The sequence below is a fragment of the Podarcis filfolensis genome (genome assembly GCF_964270895.1).
Source record: "Podarcis filfolensis genome assembly, chromosome: 6".
NCBI classification, from domain to species: Eukaryota; Metazoa; Chordata; class Lepidosauria; order Squamata; family Lacertidae; genus Podarcis; species Podarcis filfolensis.
In genome coordinates, this window is record NC_139609.1 from 1,012,584 (window position 1) to 1,035,067 (window position 22,484).

Sequence of the window (22,484 nt, forward strand, 5' to 3'; positions counted from 1 at the left end):
AGGCACCATTTTGTGGTTGGCTTCAGATGCCCAAATGTCTTGAGCCAGCCCCACCCAGTATGCTCAGGCCCTACTTCATGCAAAAGCTTCGGCAAAGACCCTTGCTTCTTTACCTTCTTTTATAGATTTTCTGTTCTCTTGCTTTTACAATCCACCTCCAATTTTCTTTTCTGGTAAGAGAAACTAGTAGGTTAGGGACTAACACATTTGTGGCTTTTCCTGTGTTTTCTTGCATTTCAGATGACTCCATTGCCTATAAGAAAGCGATTGGTGTTAAAAAGAGGGATGGCACAATGGAAATAAATGTTCTAAACCGCTCCATCCCAATCCACTGCGATGGCCTCTACCTGTTCTCTTTGGAGGGAACCATCACCCTGCCCAGGGCTCCGCACGAACTGATCCTCAGGGTCTACTGTCAGCCCCAAGAGCCCCTGCTGGAGGTAAATTGCAGTGAGGAGAATACAAAGGTGAAGGAAGTCTTCGTGCATGAATTTCGTTCCCAAGAGGCAGTCTACTTGGAGGCACACCCTAACAATACTGAAAATAATGAAGCACTCACACTGGATCTGAATCTGAACCTCATCATGTTAACTCCTCGTTCATATTGCCGTCCTGAAAATTAATAAAACGACCAGTGAACTCATCTCCAGCTGTTTGGGCAATTGTGTACTGGCTTCGAATTAAGCACATCCAGAATTGACTCCCACTTGATGTATTTGAGAATAATTGTTCCCAGGTCTAATTAGTGTTGGTTGGCCAATGGCGTAAAAATTTAAACAGACCACCTACGCCCTGACCGTGTGCTGACCTTGTGTGGATGGCCATCCCTTGCAGATAAGGGTCTTCTGTCCCTTCTGAACTGAGCCTATGCAGAAGAATGCATGGAGCTTGGGAGGGGGAGCCACTGGGTACCATCCCAGTGTTGGCATATGGCATGTGCCAAACATGTGCAGCCCTCCAAGCGTGTAGGTTCGTGACCGTGCAGTTTTGAGCTGGAAGAAATTCAGTCAGACTCCAACTTTTCAGTCAGTTCAGTCCTTTACTGACAGGTCCAAAGTATTAAGGCAGCTTCATTTCATACACTATATGCAGGCTTCCCCTAGATCTCTAGCAGAAGGTGCAGGCTTCAAATGCAAAGGAAGCACAACTCACAGCATACATACAGCACAGAGTTCAGTATCAAACTGGCAGAGCTTCCTTGCAGCAATGCAAAGCGGCAGTGTACAGCCCCTCTTAATAGACCCAAGAATGAACACAGTTGCCAGGTCAGTGACCTTTGAACAGTAATCACAAGAGCTGCAGGTGCAAGAGAAGAGAAGCAAGTGCAACAGATTTTCCTTAATAGCAATTAAAGGAACCTAACACCCCTTCTTAATTCTGTTTAGGAAAAAACTTGTACCAGAGCATGTGCAAAGTGTTTATACAGTTAGCTTCACTAATCCCAACTTTTCAACTATTTTTTGTGTCTTTCGAAGCTGATGGGTTTTGTCATTATGTCAGCAATGTTCTGGCTTGACAAGTTTCATTAATACTTGTGCCACTTGTCTCTAACATGTCTATATTTTATGTCCACATGTTTTGTCCTAGACTTAAATTGTTCAGACTCTGCCATGGATATACAGGCCTGATTGTCCTCATAAACTGTCACAAGTAGCTTGGCTTCTAGATTCATATTAGTAAGAATCTGCACAAAATAGGGAAGCTCATTGCTCAATTCAGACAGAGCAGCATATTCTGCCTTGGATGTAGATGCAGATACCAACCCCTGTTTCCGAGATTTCCAACCCACCAGAGACCATCCAAATTGTACTATTATTCCAGTAGGGGACCTTCTTGTCTATATATTATTTCCATAGTCTGAGTCACAGTAACTCATTAACTCCTCTGCCCCCAGACTCTGCCACATGACCCGGAAAAACTGTCTGCAGACAAACACTGGCTCCCACTGCCTGTAAAGCGAGATGAGTTCTGCAACCCCAGAAAAAATAAAAAAATTAAAATCAGTGCCGAGCTGTGGCATTTTTTGCTATTGTATTGTATTGATCTTTATTACGGCCATTGGCCCATCACACGACAGTTTCCAATACTAACATAATGTACTTAAACCTCCAAATTTAAAACCGCCAAAAACTTACAAACGACAGACAAGAACCAAAGCAAAACAAAAACAAAGGACCAACATCATACATTACAATAAATTTGTAACATAAACATCGCCCTCTGCTTATAAATTAGTAAAAGACATCCATGGTGATATCACCTAATTACAACCTAAAACATAGATCATAGTTTAAAGGGATTATCCGAGCCGCACAGGAGTCCGTTTCTCTTCTTTAGGGATAGGACGCTGATCAAGAATCTGGCAACCATGAGTGATCTTAGGGGGTCATCATCATTTAATAGATATCTCAGTTTGGCTTCATTCGTATCATCGGCAATTCCCTTTAGATATTGAGCAAGAAACTTGCTCCTGGCCGATGAGTGAAGAGCACAGTCAAGAATTATGTGATGCAACGATTCCGGTGCCCCACAATTACAATCACATAAGAGCGGTATCTGTCCATTGGAGAATCTATTTCTCAGCACGTTCGATGGGAAGGTGTTGAATCTTGCCTTTACAAAGGCATATCTATGAGCCGAAGAAGTCAAGGAATTCAAATAGTTTGGGAGCCTTAAGAGGGGTAATAAACCAAGGTTTAGAGGTGAGCAGGTACCATTGCCCAAGATCATTTTCTGCTGCAAGTCCATCTCCTCTAGTTTACAGGTTACTGTTCTTTTAGCTGGAACTATATCCTGCTCTAGTAATTTGGATGGGGAGATTCCCATTGCCGTAATTTTCAGTTGTAAATTTTTTACCCATGGGCTCTGGAAATCATCTCTCCACATACATTGTATCAAGTACAAGTTTGGGAGACTGTGCCATAGAGATAGCCAGTGACAAAGTATGTGCTTCCACAGAGCGTTTTCCAGGGATACAGTATTAAGTTCTATGCGTAGCGCTGAATTACTTACACAGTTGGGCAGTTTCAATATCCCTCTTAAAAACTGATTTTGAATAACCTCTAAGTGAGATAAGTTGACAAAAGTCCCCCAAATTGAGATGGCATAAGCAATTGTCGGGATCACCTTGGCCTTGAAGACTTTCAGCGCCGATGGGATATGAAGGGCCCCATCGGTGAAGAAAAATCGCAAGATCGCCAAGGAGATAGCTTTGGCTCTGTTTGTAACATAGGCTACATGGGCCTTCCATCTAAGGTTATGTTGTAACCAAACTCCCAAGTATTGGAATCTATAGACTTGTTCGATGACTCTCCCGTCAATTCTCCAATTATGGAGTTTCCGGCTCTTTGAGAAAACTAGGACTTTAGATTTTCCATAATTAATTGTAAGGGAATTTGCGTTACAATATGATCCAAAAACTTTTAAGGCCCTCATAAGACCTACTCTAGAAAAAGAAAGGATGACTGCGTCATCCGCATATAGTAACAAAGGGCAGCGATAAAGTGCTAGGCGTGGTGCGTGAATCTTTTCTTGAGCCTCTATTAGGGGAGTCCTCATGTCGCTTATGAACAAATTGAACAGGAATGGAGCCAATATACAACCCTGTCGGACACCTCTGTTAATGGGAATTGAATTGGTGAGATCACCCTCAGGGGTGAGTCTCACTCTAGCCGCTGAGTTCTCATGGAGTTTGATTATTAGCCAGAGAAGCCTTCTGTCGATGCCCCAGCGGGTGAGTTTTTCCCAGAGGATGCTCCTGGAGATACTATCGAATGCTGCCTTTAGGTCAATGAATGCCACACAGAGTTGGCCACCCTTTGGGGTGGAATATTTCCAGGCAAGATGCTGTAAAATTAGAATATGATTAATTGTTGACTGTTTTGGGCGGAATCCAGCTTGTTCGGGCCCAATTAATTTTTTCTCTTCGGCCCATTGAATAAGTCTGTTCAACAGGAAGCGGGCATACAGTTTCCCCACTATTGAGAGCAGACTGATATTTCTGTAATTCCCCGGGTCATCTGGTGAGCCCTTTTTGTGGATTGGAATGATAACAGCGGCCTTCCATACTTCCGGGATCATTCCAGAGTTGTTAACGGCATCGAAGATGGTTGCCAGGACTTTGGCCCACCAAAGCTTCTGCCGGGATCAGGTCTGGTCCAGGCGCTTTCCCTGTTTTGAGTTTAACGATCAAGTCATGGATGTCATCCGGATCGGGGGGGGGGGGCATTTTTTGCTAAACTTCTAAAGTTTGAATGCCCCATTCTCTGATGTAGGAGATGGGTGCAGCTGTCGTGGAGAGGCCTATTGGCTAGAATTGTTTGAGCAGATACTTGCATTTTTAAAGTGGAACTGACATCAGCTGTATCCTGCATGATATACAAGTTGTTCTCACGATAACCTTGTGCACATACGATGCCATCCTTCTCAATCCAGCAAGTTGTGCTAGGAAAGATTACAATGTAATTATCTTTTGTCAAGCATGCTACACTTAGCAGACAATACTGGAAATTTTCCACTAGCAAAACATTCTCTAAATGTGTCCTCAGACAAGGCACATACCCTGGCACTTGCCCTTGGATTAAAACACATGAACCATCGCACAAGATATAGGACACAATATAGTTTGAGGACTGGGAAAAGCTGTGGAAAGTAGATCTGAAATTTGCTGACTGTTCCCTGCTGAAAGAAAACTATACGAAAATGATGTATAGATGGTATATCACACCAGTACAAATAGCAAAAATGTATAAAACTGCATCAAACATATATTGGAAATGTAAAGAAAAAGAAGATACTTTCTATCATATGTGGTGGGAATGTAGAGAAGTTAAAAAATTTGGGGAAATGATATATAATGAATTGAAAAAAATGTTCAAAATGACATTTGTAAAAAAAAAACAACAGAAGCATTTTTGTTAGGGATTGTGGGACAAGACCTGCCAAGAAAAATAAAAACCTTATTTATGTATGCTACAACAGTGGCAAGAGTCTTGTTAGCACAAAGATGGAAGAACGAGGAAATTCTAACGAAAGAACAGTGGCAAGAAAAACTGATGAGCTATGCGGAACTGGCCAAGCTGACATATAGATTGTGTGACAATCGTGACTTCAAGGAAGAATGGGAACTTTTCACAAATTATTTAAAAAGACAACAAAATGATTTGAACTCCTTGGCAGGTTTTGAATAAACATCCACAAATTTATTTGTTGAATATATGATAAATAAGGCAATGATACATACAATTGTACAATATGCAGAGGATAATATGTGCAAAGAAACCGGAGAGAGCTGAGGGATGTCCTGGGGGGGGGAGGGAGGGGAGGGATAAAAAGGGGGAATGTAAATGGATATATTGATTAATAATTTGGTTGTTAAAAATTTTCTGTATACACACACACACACACACACACACACACACACATATATAGGCACACATGAACCATCAGCAAAGGCCTTAAGAAACACATAATTCCCAGGGGTTCACTAAATGCTTAGTACAGGCAGAGTCCAACAGCCAGAATCTGTCAGCAGCTCTGGTTTCAGGAACTGTCCCTTTCACCACAGATGAGACAAATTATTTGCTTCTATTTTGAATGGGAATGTTTTTTATGGCCAGCATCTCCAGCCAGTACAGTCTCTCTTGAGGTGCTGCATCGAGCCACACCAAAAACACTGTCACATGACAATCACCCTGGCTTCTCCCTCGCTGCCTCGGCACGCTGACTCCTTCAAGAGCTGATCTCCACAGTTTGCAGTCACAGGTCAGCCCCCACCTGGCTTTCACGATGCTCCGCCAGCTTCACATGCTGTCTCTGCTGATGTTTCTGTTCTTGCTCTAACGCAGGGTCAGGTCAGCCACATCCATTGCCTCTAACGATACCACCACAACATCCAAGATTCAGGTAGCACGTTCAGGTCAATGTAGGCTTTATTCAATTCAGTAAAAGCCATTCCATGCTCTTCCAGTTCCACAAACAGCTGTTGCATCCTCTGTTGATGGGCTGATACACTCTTACCCTCCTGCAGAGTTGCTTGTAAGCCTGACCTTGGGCTCGGCAGTGGTGCGTACATAAACATCTCGCAACACATTCCAGCACTCCTTTGCCATCTCCATGCCTTTAAAATGAACCAGCTGTTTTCCAGACACAGGATAATGTTAGACCCCACTTTGTCTTCATCTTTCAGGTGCCGGGTGCTCACCTCCTCTGGTTTTGGCTCGCTTACAATGTCCCACAAACTTTCCCGGTGAAGAAACATTTTCATCTTAATGCACCAATCAAGGTAGTTGTGGTCATCTCACTTGCTGGATCATCACCTTGTTGTGGTGAGTGGGCTTGCATGTTCCTATAACCCTTGTGAGCAAAGCCGTCAGGAATCTCATACTCCCAGCAGGGTCACATAAGGCAAAAGGGAAGGAGCTAGACAAAGAATGATCCAAGAAGTCCTCAACAGCAGAACAGGCGGATGATAACAAGCGATACATATTAAAACGGCTGTGAAGGTGGATGAAGGCTGCAGCAGATAGGAATCTACCAGTTTGTTGTGACTACTTCATGCCATTGGAACAGAGCCCTACTGCAAAGACTGTGCGTTGGTCAGCGTGCACTGATCTACACACATAAAACAAATTCACACACAGGAGACTTCTAAACCCCCAATCCAACCCCCCAAAGTCCCATTGCGATTGGCAAATGGCAACGGGGGCAGGATCGTGAAATCTGGAAGCCCCTAGTCATGATCCGGCACATGGGCGGTGGATGCAGATTCAGTCATTCTGACTCAAGGAACAAGGCAGTTGAGCAGCTCGGCAGCTGTATCCATGACTGAGCAGCCCTGTTTAGGGTCCACTCTGCTCACCCCAAAAAGGGGGAGGGGCTAGAAAAGGTGCCCGGAACATAGTCTGCCTCCCTTTTTCCCTGACTGGATTATCATGCCCAGTGGGGTCACCACCCAGAGGTCATAAAAGACAATTGAACTTTGGAACATGGAATATACGGACTGTCGGATAACACAGATAACAGGCGTCCTGAATACAGAACTGCCATCATTGCAAGAGAGCTGCAATGTTTTCACATCGATATTGCAGCACTTCAAGAGACTCAAAGAGCAGGCGAGGGACAACTGAAGGAAGAAAAAGGAGGCTACACTTTCTTCTGGACAGGTCTATCTGAACAAGAACATCGAATACATGGGGTAGGCTTTGCTATCAAAAACCATCTTGTGAAGCTGGTGTCAGAAGTCCCTACCGGCATAAATGAGCGACTCTCAACCCTTCGAATAAAACTCACCAAAAACCAACAGGCTACTATTATAAGCACTTATGCACCAACACTGGATACCAATGAAGACATCAAAGAATTTTTTTACTCTCAGCTGGATACCGTCCTATCAGAGATGCCTAAGGAAGATAAAATTATCCTCCTGGGTGATTTTAATGCAAAAGTTGGGCGAGATTTCAATCTGTGGCCTGGGACTATTGGGAAAGAAGGAATTGGCAACAGCAACCAGAACGGAATCTTACTTTTGACGATATGTGCAGCGCACAACCTTGTTATTACCAACACACTCTTTGGACAGAAAAATAAATTAAAAACTTCGTGGAGGCATCCTCGGTCAAACCACTGGCACCACTTAGACTATGTTATTGTCCGTGATAAGATCGCCGTGATGTGCTCCTTACCAGAGCTATGACGAGCGCTGACGACTGCTGGACAGATCACTGACTAATACGCTCCACGATGGCTATCAAGATTATACCTAAACATAGGCTTCAAGGAAGGAAACCAAGGCACAAAATGAACACTCAAGCCCTTCAAGTTCCCATTAAGCGGGATTGCTTCCAAACGACTCTTAAGGCCCATCTGCTTTTGGAATTCCCTGATAACATTGAGGAACACCGGACCAAGCTATAAACATCCATTATTGCAGCCTGTGAACAAACTATTGGATACCAAACCAAGAAACATCAGGACTGGTTTGATGAGAATGACAGTGAGATTGAGTGCATGATTGACAAGAAAAGGAAGGCTTTTCAGATCTGGCAAAGAGATAGAAACTGTGCCACTAAGAAAAAAACCTATGTCAACACTAAGGCTGAGGTTCAAAGAAGAACCAGAGAATTAAAAAACACCTGGTGGGTAAAAAAAAGCTCAAGAGATCCAGCACTTAGCTGACACTCATGATGCACAGAGTTTCTTTAAAGCCACAAAGACCATCTATGGGTCAATAAATCATGGCATATGCCCCCTATGCTCAGCAGACGGTACTACACTTCTAAAAGATAAAGAAGCTATTGCACTGTACTGGAAAGAACATTACCAACATTTCCTTAACCGCAACTCCCCCGTAGCTGCTGAGGTCCTCTCACAAATTCCACAAAACCAAGTTAGAGATGAGCTTGCAGTATCTCTAAATCTGGGAGAGTTGTGTACAGCTATCAGCCAAATGAAAAACAACAAAGCCAGCGGACCTGATGGGATACCTGCTGAACTCTTCAAAGTGAGTGGAACACAACAACTTCACAAGCTCATCGAAAAAATCTGGGACACAGAAGAGATCCCAGAAGACTTCAGGGATGCCAAAATTATTAATCTCTTTTAAAAAGTTGACAGAAGAACTGATTGCAGAAACTATAGAGGCATCTCTCTATCAGCTGCAGCCGGCAAAATTCTTGCAAGGATCTTAGCAAACCATCTCTTAACAATATCCGAGGTGACCCTTCCTGAATCCCAAAATGGTTTTCAGCCTTCTAGGGCAGGGGTCAGCAAACTTTTTCAGCAGGGGGCAGGTCTACTGTCCCTCAGACCTTGTGGGGGGCCGGACTATACTTTGAAAAAAAATATGAACGAGTTCTTATGCCCCACAAATAACCCAGAGATGCATTTTAAATAAAAGGGCACATTCTACCCATGTGAAAACACGCTGATTCCCAGACTGTCCGCGGGCTGGATTGAGAAGGCGATTGGGCCAGATCCGGCCCCTGGGCCTTAGTTTGCCTACCCATGTTCTAGGGGGACAGTGGACATGATTTTCACTGCTTGACAGCTTCAAGAAAAATGCAGAGAGCAAAACCAACCCCTGTATATGGTGTTTATTGACCCGATTAAGGCTTTCGACACTGTGAATTGTGATGCCCTGTGGACTGTCCTTCTGAAAACTGGCTGCCCAGATAAATTTGTAAACATCATTCAGCTCCTCCATGATAATATGACAGCAACAATCGCAGATAACAATGGCTCTCAAAGTGAACCATTCACAGTGGGATGAGGTGTTAAACAGGGTTGTGTTATTGCCCCAACTCTATTCATTATTTTCATTGCCATGATCCTACACTTTGTCGAAGGGAAACTCCCCACTGGGGTAGTGAAATATATCGGAGTCGAGAGTGGATTTCATGCTCTTTATTCAGCTCATAGTGGTGAGGAGGAATGGAAGTTCTCCCAGAATGTCTGCTTTATATACATTATTTACACAATGGGCCCCACGTGATTGGCTAATTCCGGGATTCTCCTGTAGGCCAATCAGGCTGCGGATTCCCTTCCACCTGGAGCTGGATTGGGCGGCTCCTGTGGACCAATCAAACTGCTGAATTTCTGAATCCTATTGTTCTAGGACCAATCAGACTGCTGCATTCTGAATCCTATTGTTCTAGGACCAATCAGACTGCTGCCTTTTGGATCCTATTCATCTCATTACATAACAGGTAGAAATCATATATTGAACAGATGGAAAGCTCTTTATCTGAGCAGGTTGAAAGCAAAAAGTAAGGTTACCATAACTTCTGTCATAGCGTTTCAGTATGCTGATGACGACGTAGTGTGGGCACGCTCAGAGGATGACCTCCAAACCATCCTAAATAACTCTGCAGAAGCTTATGAAAAGCTTAGCCTATCACCCAATATCCAAAAAGCCAAAGTGCTGCACAACAAGTACAAAACAACCCCTATGCAGTGCCACAAATCCAACTCAATGGTGTAACGTTGGAAAATGTCGATCACTTCTACCTGGGCAGTTATCTTTCCATAAGGGCCGACACTGATGCCGAAATCCAGTTTTAATTTTAATTTTAATTGTTTGAATTAATTGTGGGATGTATCTTAATTGATTGATCACTTGTATTATGCATATCATCTTATTTATATGATGTTAGCCGCTCTGAGCCCGGCTTTGGCCGAGGAGGGCAGGATACAAATTAAATTATTATTATTATTATTATTATTATTATTATTATTATTATTATTATTATCCTGGCGACACCAGGCACAGAGTTGAAATAGCAACCAAAAAAGAAAAAAAAATCCAGTAAACAAATGCTTCAGCCACTTGCTGGTCCAATTACAGGGGCAGAGACAAATATAATAAAAATAAAGCAAAACTGTGGCAACTCTATCAATTAATAACTGCTGGGTATTGTATCCCTTCTATGCAATTCCTTCCCAGATGGGTAGTCAGATGATCCCAAAAGATTTTCTGGGTCTTTTTCAAAGTAAAAAGTTCAGACTGGCATATCACTTTGTATCACACGCAGCAGTATTTACAATATTATTTAAGCCTTAGCTGCTGAAAAGGTAACACAATCTCTATTCAGGAAAATCTTCCCCTTGCCGACCAGACTCCTCCAAAAGAGAGGAAAAAGGGGAAAAAAAATATAAGTCACTGGAGGGGTGTTTCGCTCCCCCCCTCAGTAAAATAAGTCCAGATGTATTAATATAAAAGCAGACAACTGCAATAGTTCAAAATGAAATTCTCCATTAGAGGGAAATAGATATGTTACGTTACATTTTGCCGAATAGTCCTGCACTTTAATTCTCACCACATCTGAGGCTGATCTCCTTTTTTCTTAAAAAACCATCTTTAGATGTGGCCAATATGGCCAACTATCACCCAGTCTCAAATCTACCATTCTTGGGCAAGGTGTTTGAGCGGGTGGTTGCTGAACAACTCCAGGCATGCCTGAAAGAAGCGGACCATTTGGATCCCTTCCAGTCAGGATTCAGGCCTCATCATGGGACTGAAACTGCCTTGGTCACGCTGGTCAGTGATCTCCGGCGGGCTAGGGACAAAGGTGAGAGCTGTTTCCTAGTTCTGCTGGATCTCTCAGCGGCTTTTGACACCATCGACCATAACATCCTTCTGGACCGTCTAGAGGGGCTGGGAGCTGGGGGCACTGTTATGCAGTGGTTCCGCTCCTTCCTCCTGGGCCGTGTTCAGAAAGTGGTGGTGGTGGATTAGTGTTCAGACCCCTGGGCTCTCACTTGTGGGGTGCTTCAGGGTTCTGTCCTCTCCCCCATGCTTTTCAACATCTACATGCAGCCGCTGGGAGAGATCATCAGGGGATTTGAGCTGGGTGTTCATCAGTATGCAGATGATACCCAGCTCTACCTCTCTTTCAAATTGGAACCAGTGAAGGCGGTGAAGGTCCTGTGTGAGTGTCTGGAGGCGGTTGGAGGGTGGATGGTGGCTAGCAGATTGAGGTTGAATCCTGACAAGACAGAAGTACTGTTTTTGGGGGACAGGAGGCGGGCAAGTGTGGAGGACTCCCTGGTCCTGAATGGGGTAACTGTGCCCCTGAAGGACCAGGTGCGCAGCCTGGGAGTCATTCTGGACTCACAGCTGTCCATGGAGGCACAGGTCAATTCTGTGTCCAGGGCAGCTGTTTATCAGCTCCATCTGGTACACAGGCTGAGACCCTATCTGCCTGTGGACTGTCTCGCCAGAGTGGTGCATGCTCTGGTTATCTCTTGTTTGGACTACTGCAATGCGCTCTATGTGGGGCTACCTTTGAAGGTGACCCAGAAACTACAACTAATCCAGAATGTGGCAGCTAGACTGGTGACTGGGAGTGGCCACCGAGACCATATAACACTGGTCTTGAAAGACCTACACTGGCTCCCAGTACATTTTCAAGCACAATTCAAAGTGTTGGTGCTGACCTTTAAAGCCCTAAACAGCCTCAGTCCAGTAAACCTGAAGGAGTGTTTCCACCTCCATCGTTCTGCCCGGACACTGAGGTCCAGCTCCGAGGGCCTTCTGGCGGTTCCCCCACTGCGAGAAGCCAAGTTACAGGGAACCAGGCAGAGGGCCTTCTTGGTAGTGGCACCCGCCCTGTGGAACGCCCTCCCAACAGATGTCAAAGAGAAAAATGACTACCAAACTTTTAGAAGACATCTGAAGGCAGCCCTGTTTTGGGAAGCTTTTAATTTTTAATAGGTCATTGTATTTTAGTGTTTTATTGGAAGCCGCCCAGAGTGGCTGGATAAACCCAGCCAGATGGGCGGGGTATAAATAATAAATTATTATTATATTATTATTATTTTCACCTCGCTGTCTTCCAAATCATTCCAATTGAATTCCAAATTATAAGTCCTTTCTTCCAAATCTGGACTCGGTTTTCTTTTGTTGGAGAATCTGTCACTTTACTCCTGAGGAGCCTGAGGCTTCATTCTGCTGAGTTAGAAAATGGCTCCTTAGCATCCGTGCCTCAATCTCGCCGATCTTCTCCGCTCCTTTAAGGAGCGATCCGGGCGGCGGAGAGGCTGCTTGAGGATGCTGTGTCCTTTTGGGCTTTACGGAGGTCTGCAGCGCCTTTGCATAACCCCCACTTTCTCTGCAGAATATGGATTTTCTCCAAAGGGCTAAATCCCGCTCCCTCTTGGTCTGTGACAGACCAGAAGGTTCAAGATCGCCAGTGTTGAAGCAATGATTCTTCAACATCAACTTCGTTGGACTGGTCATGTTGTGCGGATGCCTGATGATCATCTTCCAAAGCAACTACTCTATTCCAAACTTAAAATTGGAAAGCATAATGCTGGTGGTCAGCGAAAGAGGTTTAAAAACTGTCTCAAGGCAAATCTAAGAAAAATGCAGTATAAACACTGACAACTGGGAAACACTGGCTTGCGAGCGCTCCAGATGGAGAACAGCCTTTACCAAAGGTGTCATGGGCTTTGAAGACACTCAAACTCAGGACGCAAGGGAGAAACGTGCTAAGAGGAAGGCACACTTGGCAAATCCACACCATGATCAACTCCCTCCCGGAAACCTATGCCCCCACTGTGGAAGGATGTGTGGATCCAGAATTAGCCTCCACAGTCACTTACGGACTCATTGTTAAAACCATGTTTATGGTAGACAATCTTACTTGGTGATGCCCAAAACATTTTTGTAGCCTCCTAAACTTGTCTGTTATTTCAAAAAAGCTTCATTTGATCTGTGCTTCAGTGGAGATTGTGGTGAAATAACCGATGGAAAATTACATTGTTTCAGGAGGATCCCTTTTACTAAATCTGACACCAACCCTCACACAAAAGAGGAAGAGGCTGCCTGCCGAACCGAGCCTTGAAAAGCACAGAGCACGGAAAGAGGAAGAGAGTCCTCCTCCATCTCTGCTACTTTTGAAGAGGTGAAAAAGTAATGAACCTTCACACAGGAACCTGGAGAAGTGTTTAAGGCCACCATTGCACCCATGGGCCCTGGGCTGGTGACAAAAATGACAGACAAAACATTCACAACACCTGGAGGCCATCAGTCAGGATGTGTGTCCACAGCAGTGACCAGAGGAGAAATGACCGTTGGAGGAGTGCAGAGAGAAGAAAGGCCCTGGTGCATCTGCAGCAGCACAACTGGACAACTTCCTTAGCCCCAGCTGCAACAAAACATGTCTCTCCCGCTTTGGTCTCTGCAGCCACAGGAGGTGTTACAACACTCCAAAGACTTCACCCCCAAAGGCACCCTCCTCCACTATCTTCCGAGACAGATGGATACCAACAAAAACTCACTCCTGATTAAATCCAAATTTGTTAACAAATTTGTATAAATTGCAGGTGCAACCTCTTTCCCAACACACACACACACACACACACAGAGAGAGAGAGAGAGAGAGAGAGAGAGAGAGAGAGAGGCTTTCATATACTTCTAGCAAGGCAAGAATATTGGCTTTCATTTTTAACATTAACATGCTGCTCCTGTGTCAGAAAGTGAGCTATATGCTGACAGCATCCCTGTCATGAGCTGCTGGGAGAGGGATTCATTCTTAGTTCTACTCAGGCCTTCAAGGAACGTGTGAGGGCTCAAACCATGCAGAGGCACAAGAGGGTCTCATCCCAAACATCCCACATAGGCAAGTTGCACCCTCTCTGCACCCCCTTTTGTGCTTGGAGTACAGTTACTGTGCCTCAAAGGCAACCAAGCTAAGTTGTGATTCCTGCCTTGCTGGGGGTTGGACTGGATGACCCTTTGGATCCCTTCCAGCTCTAGAATTTGGTGAGTCTAGGTTCTGGGCAACCACCCCAGACAAAGGCAAAGGCAAAGGCAAAGGCAAAGGCAAAGACCAGTCTAAAGGCAAACTGAGGTCTGGACTTCCAGGTCTGCTGTGGGCAATGGCAGATGGTGGAGATTGCTTGTGCTGAGCGACCCACTTGCTGTGAGGAGACGGGAAGGCAGCGAGGGCAACACACCTTCTCTCAACAAGCCCAAAGGTTTTTGTTCGGGTTCTGGAGGGTCCAGCAGTGTCAGACATTCTCTTGGAATTAAAGGAATAAGGGTAGGCAGAGACAATGCAAATTAAAAGCATTTGCAGATGACATGGTGATATCTGTAGAAGAACCAATAAAGTCAATTCCAAAAGCATTAGAAGTGTGTGTGTGTGTGCATGTATTGATCAGGTCTTAAAATTAACAAAGATAAAACCAAGCTCCTGGTAAAAAATATGAATGATGAGAGTAAAAAGAATTACAAAATATATCAGGTCTAAAGATCGGGCGGGGGGGGAGTAACTATTTAGGTGTATCGTTAACACTAAAGAATATACATCTTTATAAAGATAACTATTTGAAAACCTGGGAGGATATTAAAAGAAATTTGCAAATATGGGGTAGAATGAAACTTTCTTTGCTGGGCAGAGTGTCGACCATAAAGGTGAATGAATTACCAAGAATGTTATTTTTGTTTATTTAAAACATACTTGCAGAAAAAACAACAAAAATGGACTCGTTGGCAGGATTTAAATAAATATTTACAACTTTATTTACAGTGATAACAGAACATTATGTATAAGCATCAGAATGTAACATTTGGTGTAATAAACCAGAAATGGAAGTTGAGGGAAGTCAAAGGGAGGGGGGGACTAGAAAATGGATGTTAAATGATGATATTGAATATTTGTTATGAGAAAAGAAAATCAATTAAAAAAATTATTTTTTTAAAAAAAGAATGTTATTTTTGTTTCAATCAATTCTGGTGATTGGCAAAACAGATTGCTTCAACAAATGGCAAAAAGATATTTCTAAATATATCTGGCAAGGGGAAAAACTGAGATTAAAATATAAAATACTGAGAGACATGAAAGATAGAGCAGGTTTCTTCCTGCCAGATATGAGACCATATTATAAAGCATCTTGTCTGTGCAGGTTGATGGCATGGTTGCTATTGAAGAGTCCACATATTTTAGATTTGGAAGGTCATGATAATATTTTTGGTTGGCACACTTCTCTGTGGTATGAAAAGGTGAAAGTACATAAAGGTTTTACAAACCATATAGTTAGGGGGGAAATCTATAGAATATGGGACATATATAAAAAAATTATGGGAAACTAAAACACCACTTTGGCTTTCACCTTTGGAATCCATGGTGGTGAGAAAGAAAAATATGAAGGAAAGTCGGGCGACTTATAGAAATTTATTAAGAGAGGAGGGCAGAGAATTAAAATTAAAAGAGTTTAAGGATCTACCAGGAATGTTAGCAACATGGTTACAATATCATCCTTTGAATGAAATATTTAAAAAGGATATGGAGCGGAGGTTTGGGGAACAACTATCACAATTAGAGTGAGACCTGTTAAATTGTAAGGTTAAAGTGATGTCTAAAATGTACAAGAAGTTATTGGAATAGGAGACAAAAGATGAACAAGTGAAATCTTCAATGATACCCTGGGCAATAGATGTTGGTCATAACATAATATAGAAATGGAAACATGGGAAAAAATATGGAATACAGATATAAAATTTACAGCATGTTACGGTTTAAGAGAAAATTATATTAAAATGCTATATAGATGGTACCTAACACCTAGTAGACTGGCAATATAATCAAAGTCAAATAAGTATTGGAAATGTAAAGAGAAAGAAGGCACCTTTTTCACATGTGGTGGTCTTGTAATAAGGTTAAAGCTTACTGGGAAATGATATATAATGCATTGAAAAAGATGTTTAAGATAACATTAGTAAAAAATCAGAAGCTTTTCTCTTGGGAATTATAGGACTGGAAATACCCAAACAGTATAGAAATTTATGTATGTATGTGACTACAGCTGCAAAAATGTCATTTGCTCCAAAGTGGAACGATGAAGAGGTCCCGACGAAAGAAGTTTGGATACAGAAACTAATAGAGTATGCAGAAATGGCGAAACTTACCAGAAGAATAAGAAATCAAGATAACAAACTTTTAAGAAAGGAATGGAAATGGTTTATTGATTATTTACAAATAAACTGTAAACAGATCAAGACATTGGCAGGATTATGGTAGAAACCTGCAGTTTCAAAATAATATATATGAGAATAGATGAATAAAAGAATAAGATAAGATAATTTGGAGTATGCAGGAAAGGACAAAAATAAATGTAAGGAACCGCAGAAAGAGGGGGAAGTGAGTCGAAATTGAAAATTAGCAAAATAATTGTTGTAATGTATATAAAGGAAAATAATGAATAAGATTAATAAAAATAAAATAAAATAAAGGCAAACGGAGGTCTGGGCAAATAGATAGCAAAACCAGGGCCCACAGGTTACTTGCAAGTGGGCCTTTCAGAGGAAGGACAACTTCTCAGCTTGGATTTGAGGCTTTTAAGCAGGAGCTGTCAGATTCCCTGCACAGGACTCAGCCATAGCTCCCTGGAAGCTTCTGGAAGAAGGTAAAATGTATACAAGGTTCCTAAAATAGTTCTTGGAGGTTGGTGCACCATTCAGGAGATACTTATGAAATTTGTGCCATTTATGTTCCGCAGAAGATTTGTAACTTGGATAGAACTGTTTCCCCAGGAGTTTGATGTCTCTGTCTGAATGCTGGGATATGCAGTTGACAGCAGGGCAGGCAGGCAGAGAAGGGGGAATGGCATGCCCACTGTGGTCAGCAGGGCACCAAGAAGTCTCAGAACTGCCTGCAAAGGCTACTGGAGACTGTTTCTGGCTGCTGAGGAGAGTAATCCTCAGAGAAGCTCAGCCCTCCCCCATACTAGATCTGGCAGCAGAGCAGGTGCCCATGCCAAGAGGACAGGGCTCTATCCTGGAAAGCTGACTTGATTGCTGTTGGAGGCCCCACAGGAGTTGCTCACCTCCATCACTGATGTTTGTGGTGGCTCTGGTGGCCTTGCCCTTGGCCAAGAACAACCCCACCTGGAAGCCTTCTCCCTCTGAGTCAGATCCAGAAGCAGAGCAGCTGATCCCATCCAGGCCCTGAGGTCAAGGCTGCTTCTGCCATGCCAGTCTTCCCTCAGACTGCGGACTTCATGTTTGTTTCAACTTTGTCCACACTTGAGGCTGTACCTCTGTTGCTGCCCTGCCTTTGGCACAGCTTCAAGGTTAAGGCTTGCAGAAATCGGTAAGCTATGCAAAACTTAAGAAGCCCCACAGCCTTACCAGAGAAGAAGAAGAGGGGCACATTAATTATACAGACAGAAAGGAAACTGAAACAAAGCACTCGGCCTGACTCTGCACCCGTGCACAAGGGACCACATGAATCAATAGAAGTGCTGTGGCTCTGAGTATAGAGCTCAGTGCAGTGCAGCCCACTGGCGTTTCAATGATTCGTCACACCAAATACCAGTTTCCACAAGAAAGAGGAACTGAGCTGTTCTTCCTTCTAGTCACTTAGGGTAGAAAAAGGAAGCCACCCCCACCCCCATATTTCAGATGAAATTTGATTTTCTTCATGTGCATCTGCAGCTTGGGTTATTATGAAGTGTAGCCAATACAAATACAAGTGCCACCCCTCAGGTTGAAAGCAGCAATATCCTGCTTTCAAAATAAAAGAACAGCTTGAGAAGTCCATAAATGTGCATGCAAGTAAATCCACATATTGGATATGGGGTTATCAATGAGAAGCTCACTCCTGAAGCTGTTTTGCTTTGATAAGCAGTCAGTGACTTTTCCTCACCAAACAGCATGCTGTCATTTAAGTGCAGTAAAGCAGGGATTAGATGTCATATAAACAAGACATTCAGATATAGGTGCCTGTTTTTAGCATGGCAGCATATACTCTATTCCGAACTTAAAAATGGAAAGCGTAATGCTGGTGGTCAACAAAAGAGGTTTAAAGACTGTCTCAAGGCAAATCTTTAAAAATGTAGCATAAACACTGCCAACTGGGAAACACTGGCCTACGAGCACTCCAGTTGGAGAACAGCCTTTGTATGTTCAGACCCAGAAACCTCCCCCCTAAATAAATTCACACTTGACTCAAATTTTAGTTTGGTTTTTGGCAGAATTTAGGCCACAACTTTATTGATTACAGAAAGTGAATGGTTGCATAGGCTCTGGTTTGACTAGCTCCCTGCCATGCAGGTAGCGCTGACCCAGGGTTCCAGCATAGCTCAGCCAAGGGTGAACACTTGGATGGGTGAAAAGTCGGGAACAGACTATGTCCACCACCCAGATGTCCCCCTGGACTCAGGCACGGGCACAACCCCCTCTCAGGGGATGACCAAACCATCGAGTCCTTGGATTCCTTTAACGGAATACCCTTCACACAGGGATGGTGAGACCGTTCCCCCTTCCCTATCACCTGAACCAGAGCCTATCCGCCACACAAGCACCCACACTCACCGCAAACCAATCACACCTGTAACCAGTTCCTTAACCCTGCTGACATGGCGGTGAGCCGCAAATCATTCCCAATCACAGACAGATGAACCCCATCAAGTCTGTAAAGGGACGCATCATAGAAGGCAATGGGATTTACCATCCCGCCCAAGGCCAGAACCTTCTTGGCCAGAACCTTCTTGGCCACCACGCTCTGGATGCACCTCCTGGCCCTCTCGGTGGCAGCTGGGCATCGGCTTCCTCGTCACGCACATCACTGCAACAGCTGCGACCAAAAAATATTGAGTCCGGGAAGAGCTGCCTTCAACTCTTCCAAGTCCTCCTGCATGCGGGTCCTCAGGCTCAAGCCGGGAGCTTCCGGCAAACCATTCTCGCCCAGCTGCACCACCATCGCCACAGGCGTGCCTTCCGCAGACACCTTTGCCCGCACCGTCAGGAGAAGCTCCTCCCAACACATTCCTTGTCTGGATATCCAGGATACACACACGTGGTCGGGAAGCCTGAGCCTGCATCCAAATCCAGTCTCTGCCACCCTCCTGCTGTCGCAGTGGACAATGCTGTGCCCGACTATCCAGACGTGCAGGGTAGGCGGACCTTGGAATGAACAAAACAACATTGGCAACTGCACCACAACGCTGCTTCCGAACATAAAGTTTTGACCAAACGTGATCCACCTAGAGCAGGAACCGGCAAGCCACTCCAGTATCCCTGCCAAGAAAACTCCATGGACAAAAACAACCGGCCATTAAAGGTAAATATAAAGGACCCACAGATAGTTAAGTTCAATCAAACTTGACTATGGGGTATGGCGCTCACCACACTTTTCAGGCCAACGGAGCCGGTGTTTGTCCACAGACAGCTTTCTGGGTCACGTGGTCAGCATGACTAAACCACTCCTGGCACAACGGGACACCGTGATGGAAACCAAAGTGCATGGAAACACTGTTTACCTTCCCGCCACAGCAGTGGTACCTCAGGTTACATACGCTTCAGGTTACAGACTCTGCTAACCCAGAAATAGTACCGTGGGTTAAGAACTTTGCTTCAGGATGAGAACAGAAATCGTGCTCTGGCAGCACGGCAACAGGAGGAGGCCCCATTAGCTAAAGTGGTGCTTCAGGTTAAGAATGGACCTCCGGAACGAATTAAGTACTTAACCCGAGCTACCACTGTACCTATTTATCTTGTACTGGTGTGCTTTCAAACTGCTAGGTTGGCAGGAGCTGGGACAGAGCAACAGGAGCTCGTCCTGTCGTGTGGATTCAAACTGGCAACCTTCTGATCAGCAAACCCAAGGGGCTCAGTGGCTTAGATCACAGCGCCACCCGCGTCCATAAGGGCAGGATGCCATTCTGTCCATTAAGATTAGCTTTGCCTTTACAATCCTAGGTATAATGTGCGTAGGCAGGAGTTTCACTTTGTGCATGACAGAAGAAAGGACTTCTTGGTAGGTGGTGCTGTCCATAGTAAGAGCACACCAGAAAGCCTCTATTCCTGTCTGGAATAAGAGGGTCTCACAATTTCATTTCACACAGCCAATGGAAAGACAAAGTGCATGCACCTGTGATGTAGCAGATACAAGAAACCCAAACTTGTCCCACATTTCTCCTTGCCATGTCATGGGAGCTGTGCTATAGATTTCAGTCACAAGCACAATCTCACTAAGCTATCCCCCCACTCCCGAAAAGCAACCCCCTCAAATCACAAACATCTATTTTTCTAATTTAACGTGCTGTGAGAGATCCCTGCCAGCAAAAGTAAGCCAAAAGCTGCAGTTTGACTGGCGGTGTCAGGAATTGTGCAAAGTGTGTGCTTGCCTAGGACATACCTCAGAACGAAGGGCCTCATCACAACTGGGTGCTGCACAAACTTAAGGAGGTCCTAGTCTCAAAGTGACTGGTGCTAATTGCAACCTAGCTTGGCTAAAGTGCCAACCCGGTTTCACGGACAAGCAGAGTTCTGCAACTAGCTCTTAACACAAGAAGCCTAAGTGGCCCCTGACTAGCTGCAGACGCCAGATTCCATGTAGGTGGGGTTCAGCTGGAAAGCATATCCTCAAGAGTCTCTTGCTGTCAGGAGCCAAAGTGGCTCAGCCGTGGGGCACGTGGGGCAGCAGCCTGATCCCTCCCAGTCAAGATGTATCTGGCCTCCCTTATTTTATTTCATTCCATTTACAGATCCCTTCCTCTAAAACATCTCAAAGTGTTTCCCTTCAAATGAGTCCTTCCTAACCCAGCAAAATCCCTGAAACCAGGGATTATAGAAACAAACATTAAGTTGCCATCCACTGAGGCCCACCCCTCATGGGAAAGTGACACATAATTGGGGTGATCTCCAGAACGTCTCATGAATGTGGAAAATAAGAAATATAGATGGGAAGACAGTAACAAGTGAGGGAACAACTTGAAGGGTATCCAAGACAAAGATAAACCTGCAAACTGGGTTGACTCTATAAGCAGCAGCAGATAAAATAAAGGAACATGAATGGAAGAAGAAAAGAATAGATAATAAAGGGAAAGGCAGCAAGCCAACCGAAGGTGCAATCGGATGTCAAGGAAAGATAGGGTAGGAAGTGTATATAGAGACCATGATAGGACGGAAAATGTATATATAATGTATATGAAAAAATGCATGATTGTCATTATTTAAAAAGAATGTGCAATTTCACCATAAAAATAGCCTGCAGCAGGTGAGTGTTCCTTTGAATGGCACAGTGGAAAATAAGAGACTCCCCCTACCTGCTGGGTTGAATACCTTATAGCCATTTATGAGACCTTCTCACACCTTCCAAATATAGTGACAGAGGAGTTTGTTTAGGAGGATGCAGGATTATTCCTTGAAAGCTACAGTCTGCTTGCACTTAGACTATGAAAATTATCAGTTTGTGGGCCCAGCAGCCACATGACAGCTTATTAGCAGAATGAATTCTTCTGTTGGCTGTTCTTTTGTAGAAAGAGCTTCCTGTTTCAGTTCTGAATTGTATGTTGTTTCTGTAAATTACTGGAGATCACCACTGACAAAAAGGGAAGTGAAATGCCCTCAAGCCTGGACTCCATAGATTAATAACAAATCATAATCTCATTTTACTAGGTTAACTCAACCCCTCAACTGATGTCATCCTGGCTGAGTCCATGGTTGTGGTGGGCAGTGGTACGCCAGCCATCGCCATCACAGCAGAGATGCCAGGGGCTTGGGGGGGGTGATGGGGTTGCAGCATTATCCCCTGGATGCCCCACCAGCTATTTTATGGGAAGTGATTCATGAACAGAATGGAATAACAAAAAAAAGCAGAATATGTGCTCAACTGCATACAAAGCAAAGGAAATAGAAAATCTCACCCAATCATATATTATTATTTTTTAAAAAAATATTTTCAATGCAGAATCATAACAAAAATTACAAACATTGAATCCAAAATAATACTATACAAACAAAAAAACACCGGAACATACAAAAAAAAAGCAAAAAAAGCAGAGGAAACAAAACAAAACAAAACAAAAATGAAAAGGCACACATCTACAGAAGAAAACCATATCATCATTCTAATCTAGTCATTACATACATATAAACATATTGACTTCCTTCCTCTGTTCTAAGACCTCAAAAAATTTACTCTTACTGTATTGTTGTGTCTAATGTAGATTACTTCCATCTTTGTACTTTTTTTTTT

The 22,484-nt window shown here is 43.8% G+C and overlaps 1 protein-coding gene across 4 annotated transcripts in view; it reads left to right on the forward strand.

The window, feature by feature from the left end:
- Positions 1-643, forward strand: part of TNFSF4 (TNF superfamily member 4) — a 37,317-nt gene extending 36,674 nt beyond the window's left edge. For all 4 annotated transcript variants that reach the window (XR_014549837.1, XM_083621490.1, XM_083621491.1 and 1 more), the window contains one exon: positions 241-643. Coding sequence is in view for 3 of the 4 variants with exons in the window: in XM_083621490.1 (XP_083477616.1) it covers positions 241-623 (383 nt within the window). In the remaining variant the exon portion in view is untranslated. The remainder of the gene's footprint in view (positions 1-240) is intronic.
- Positions 644-22,484: the final 21,841 nt, after the last annotated feature.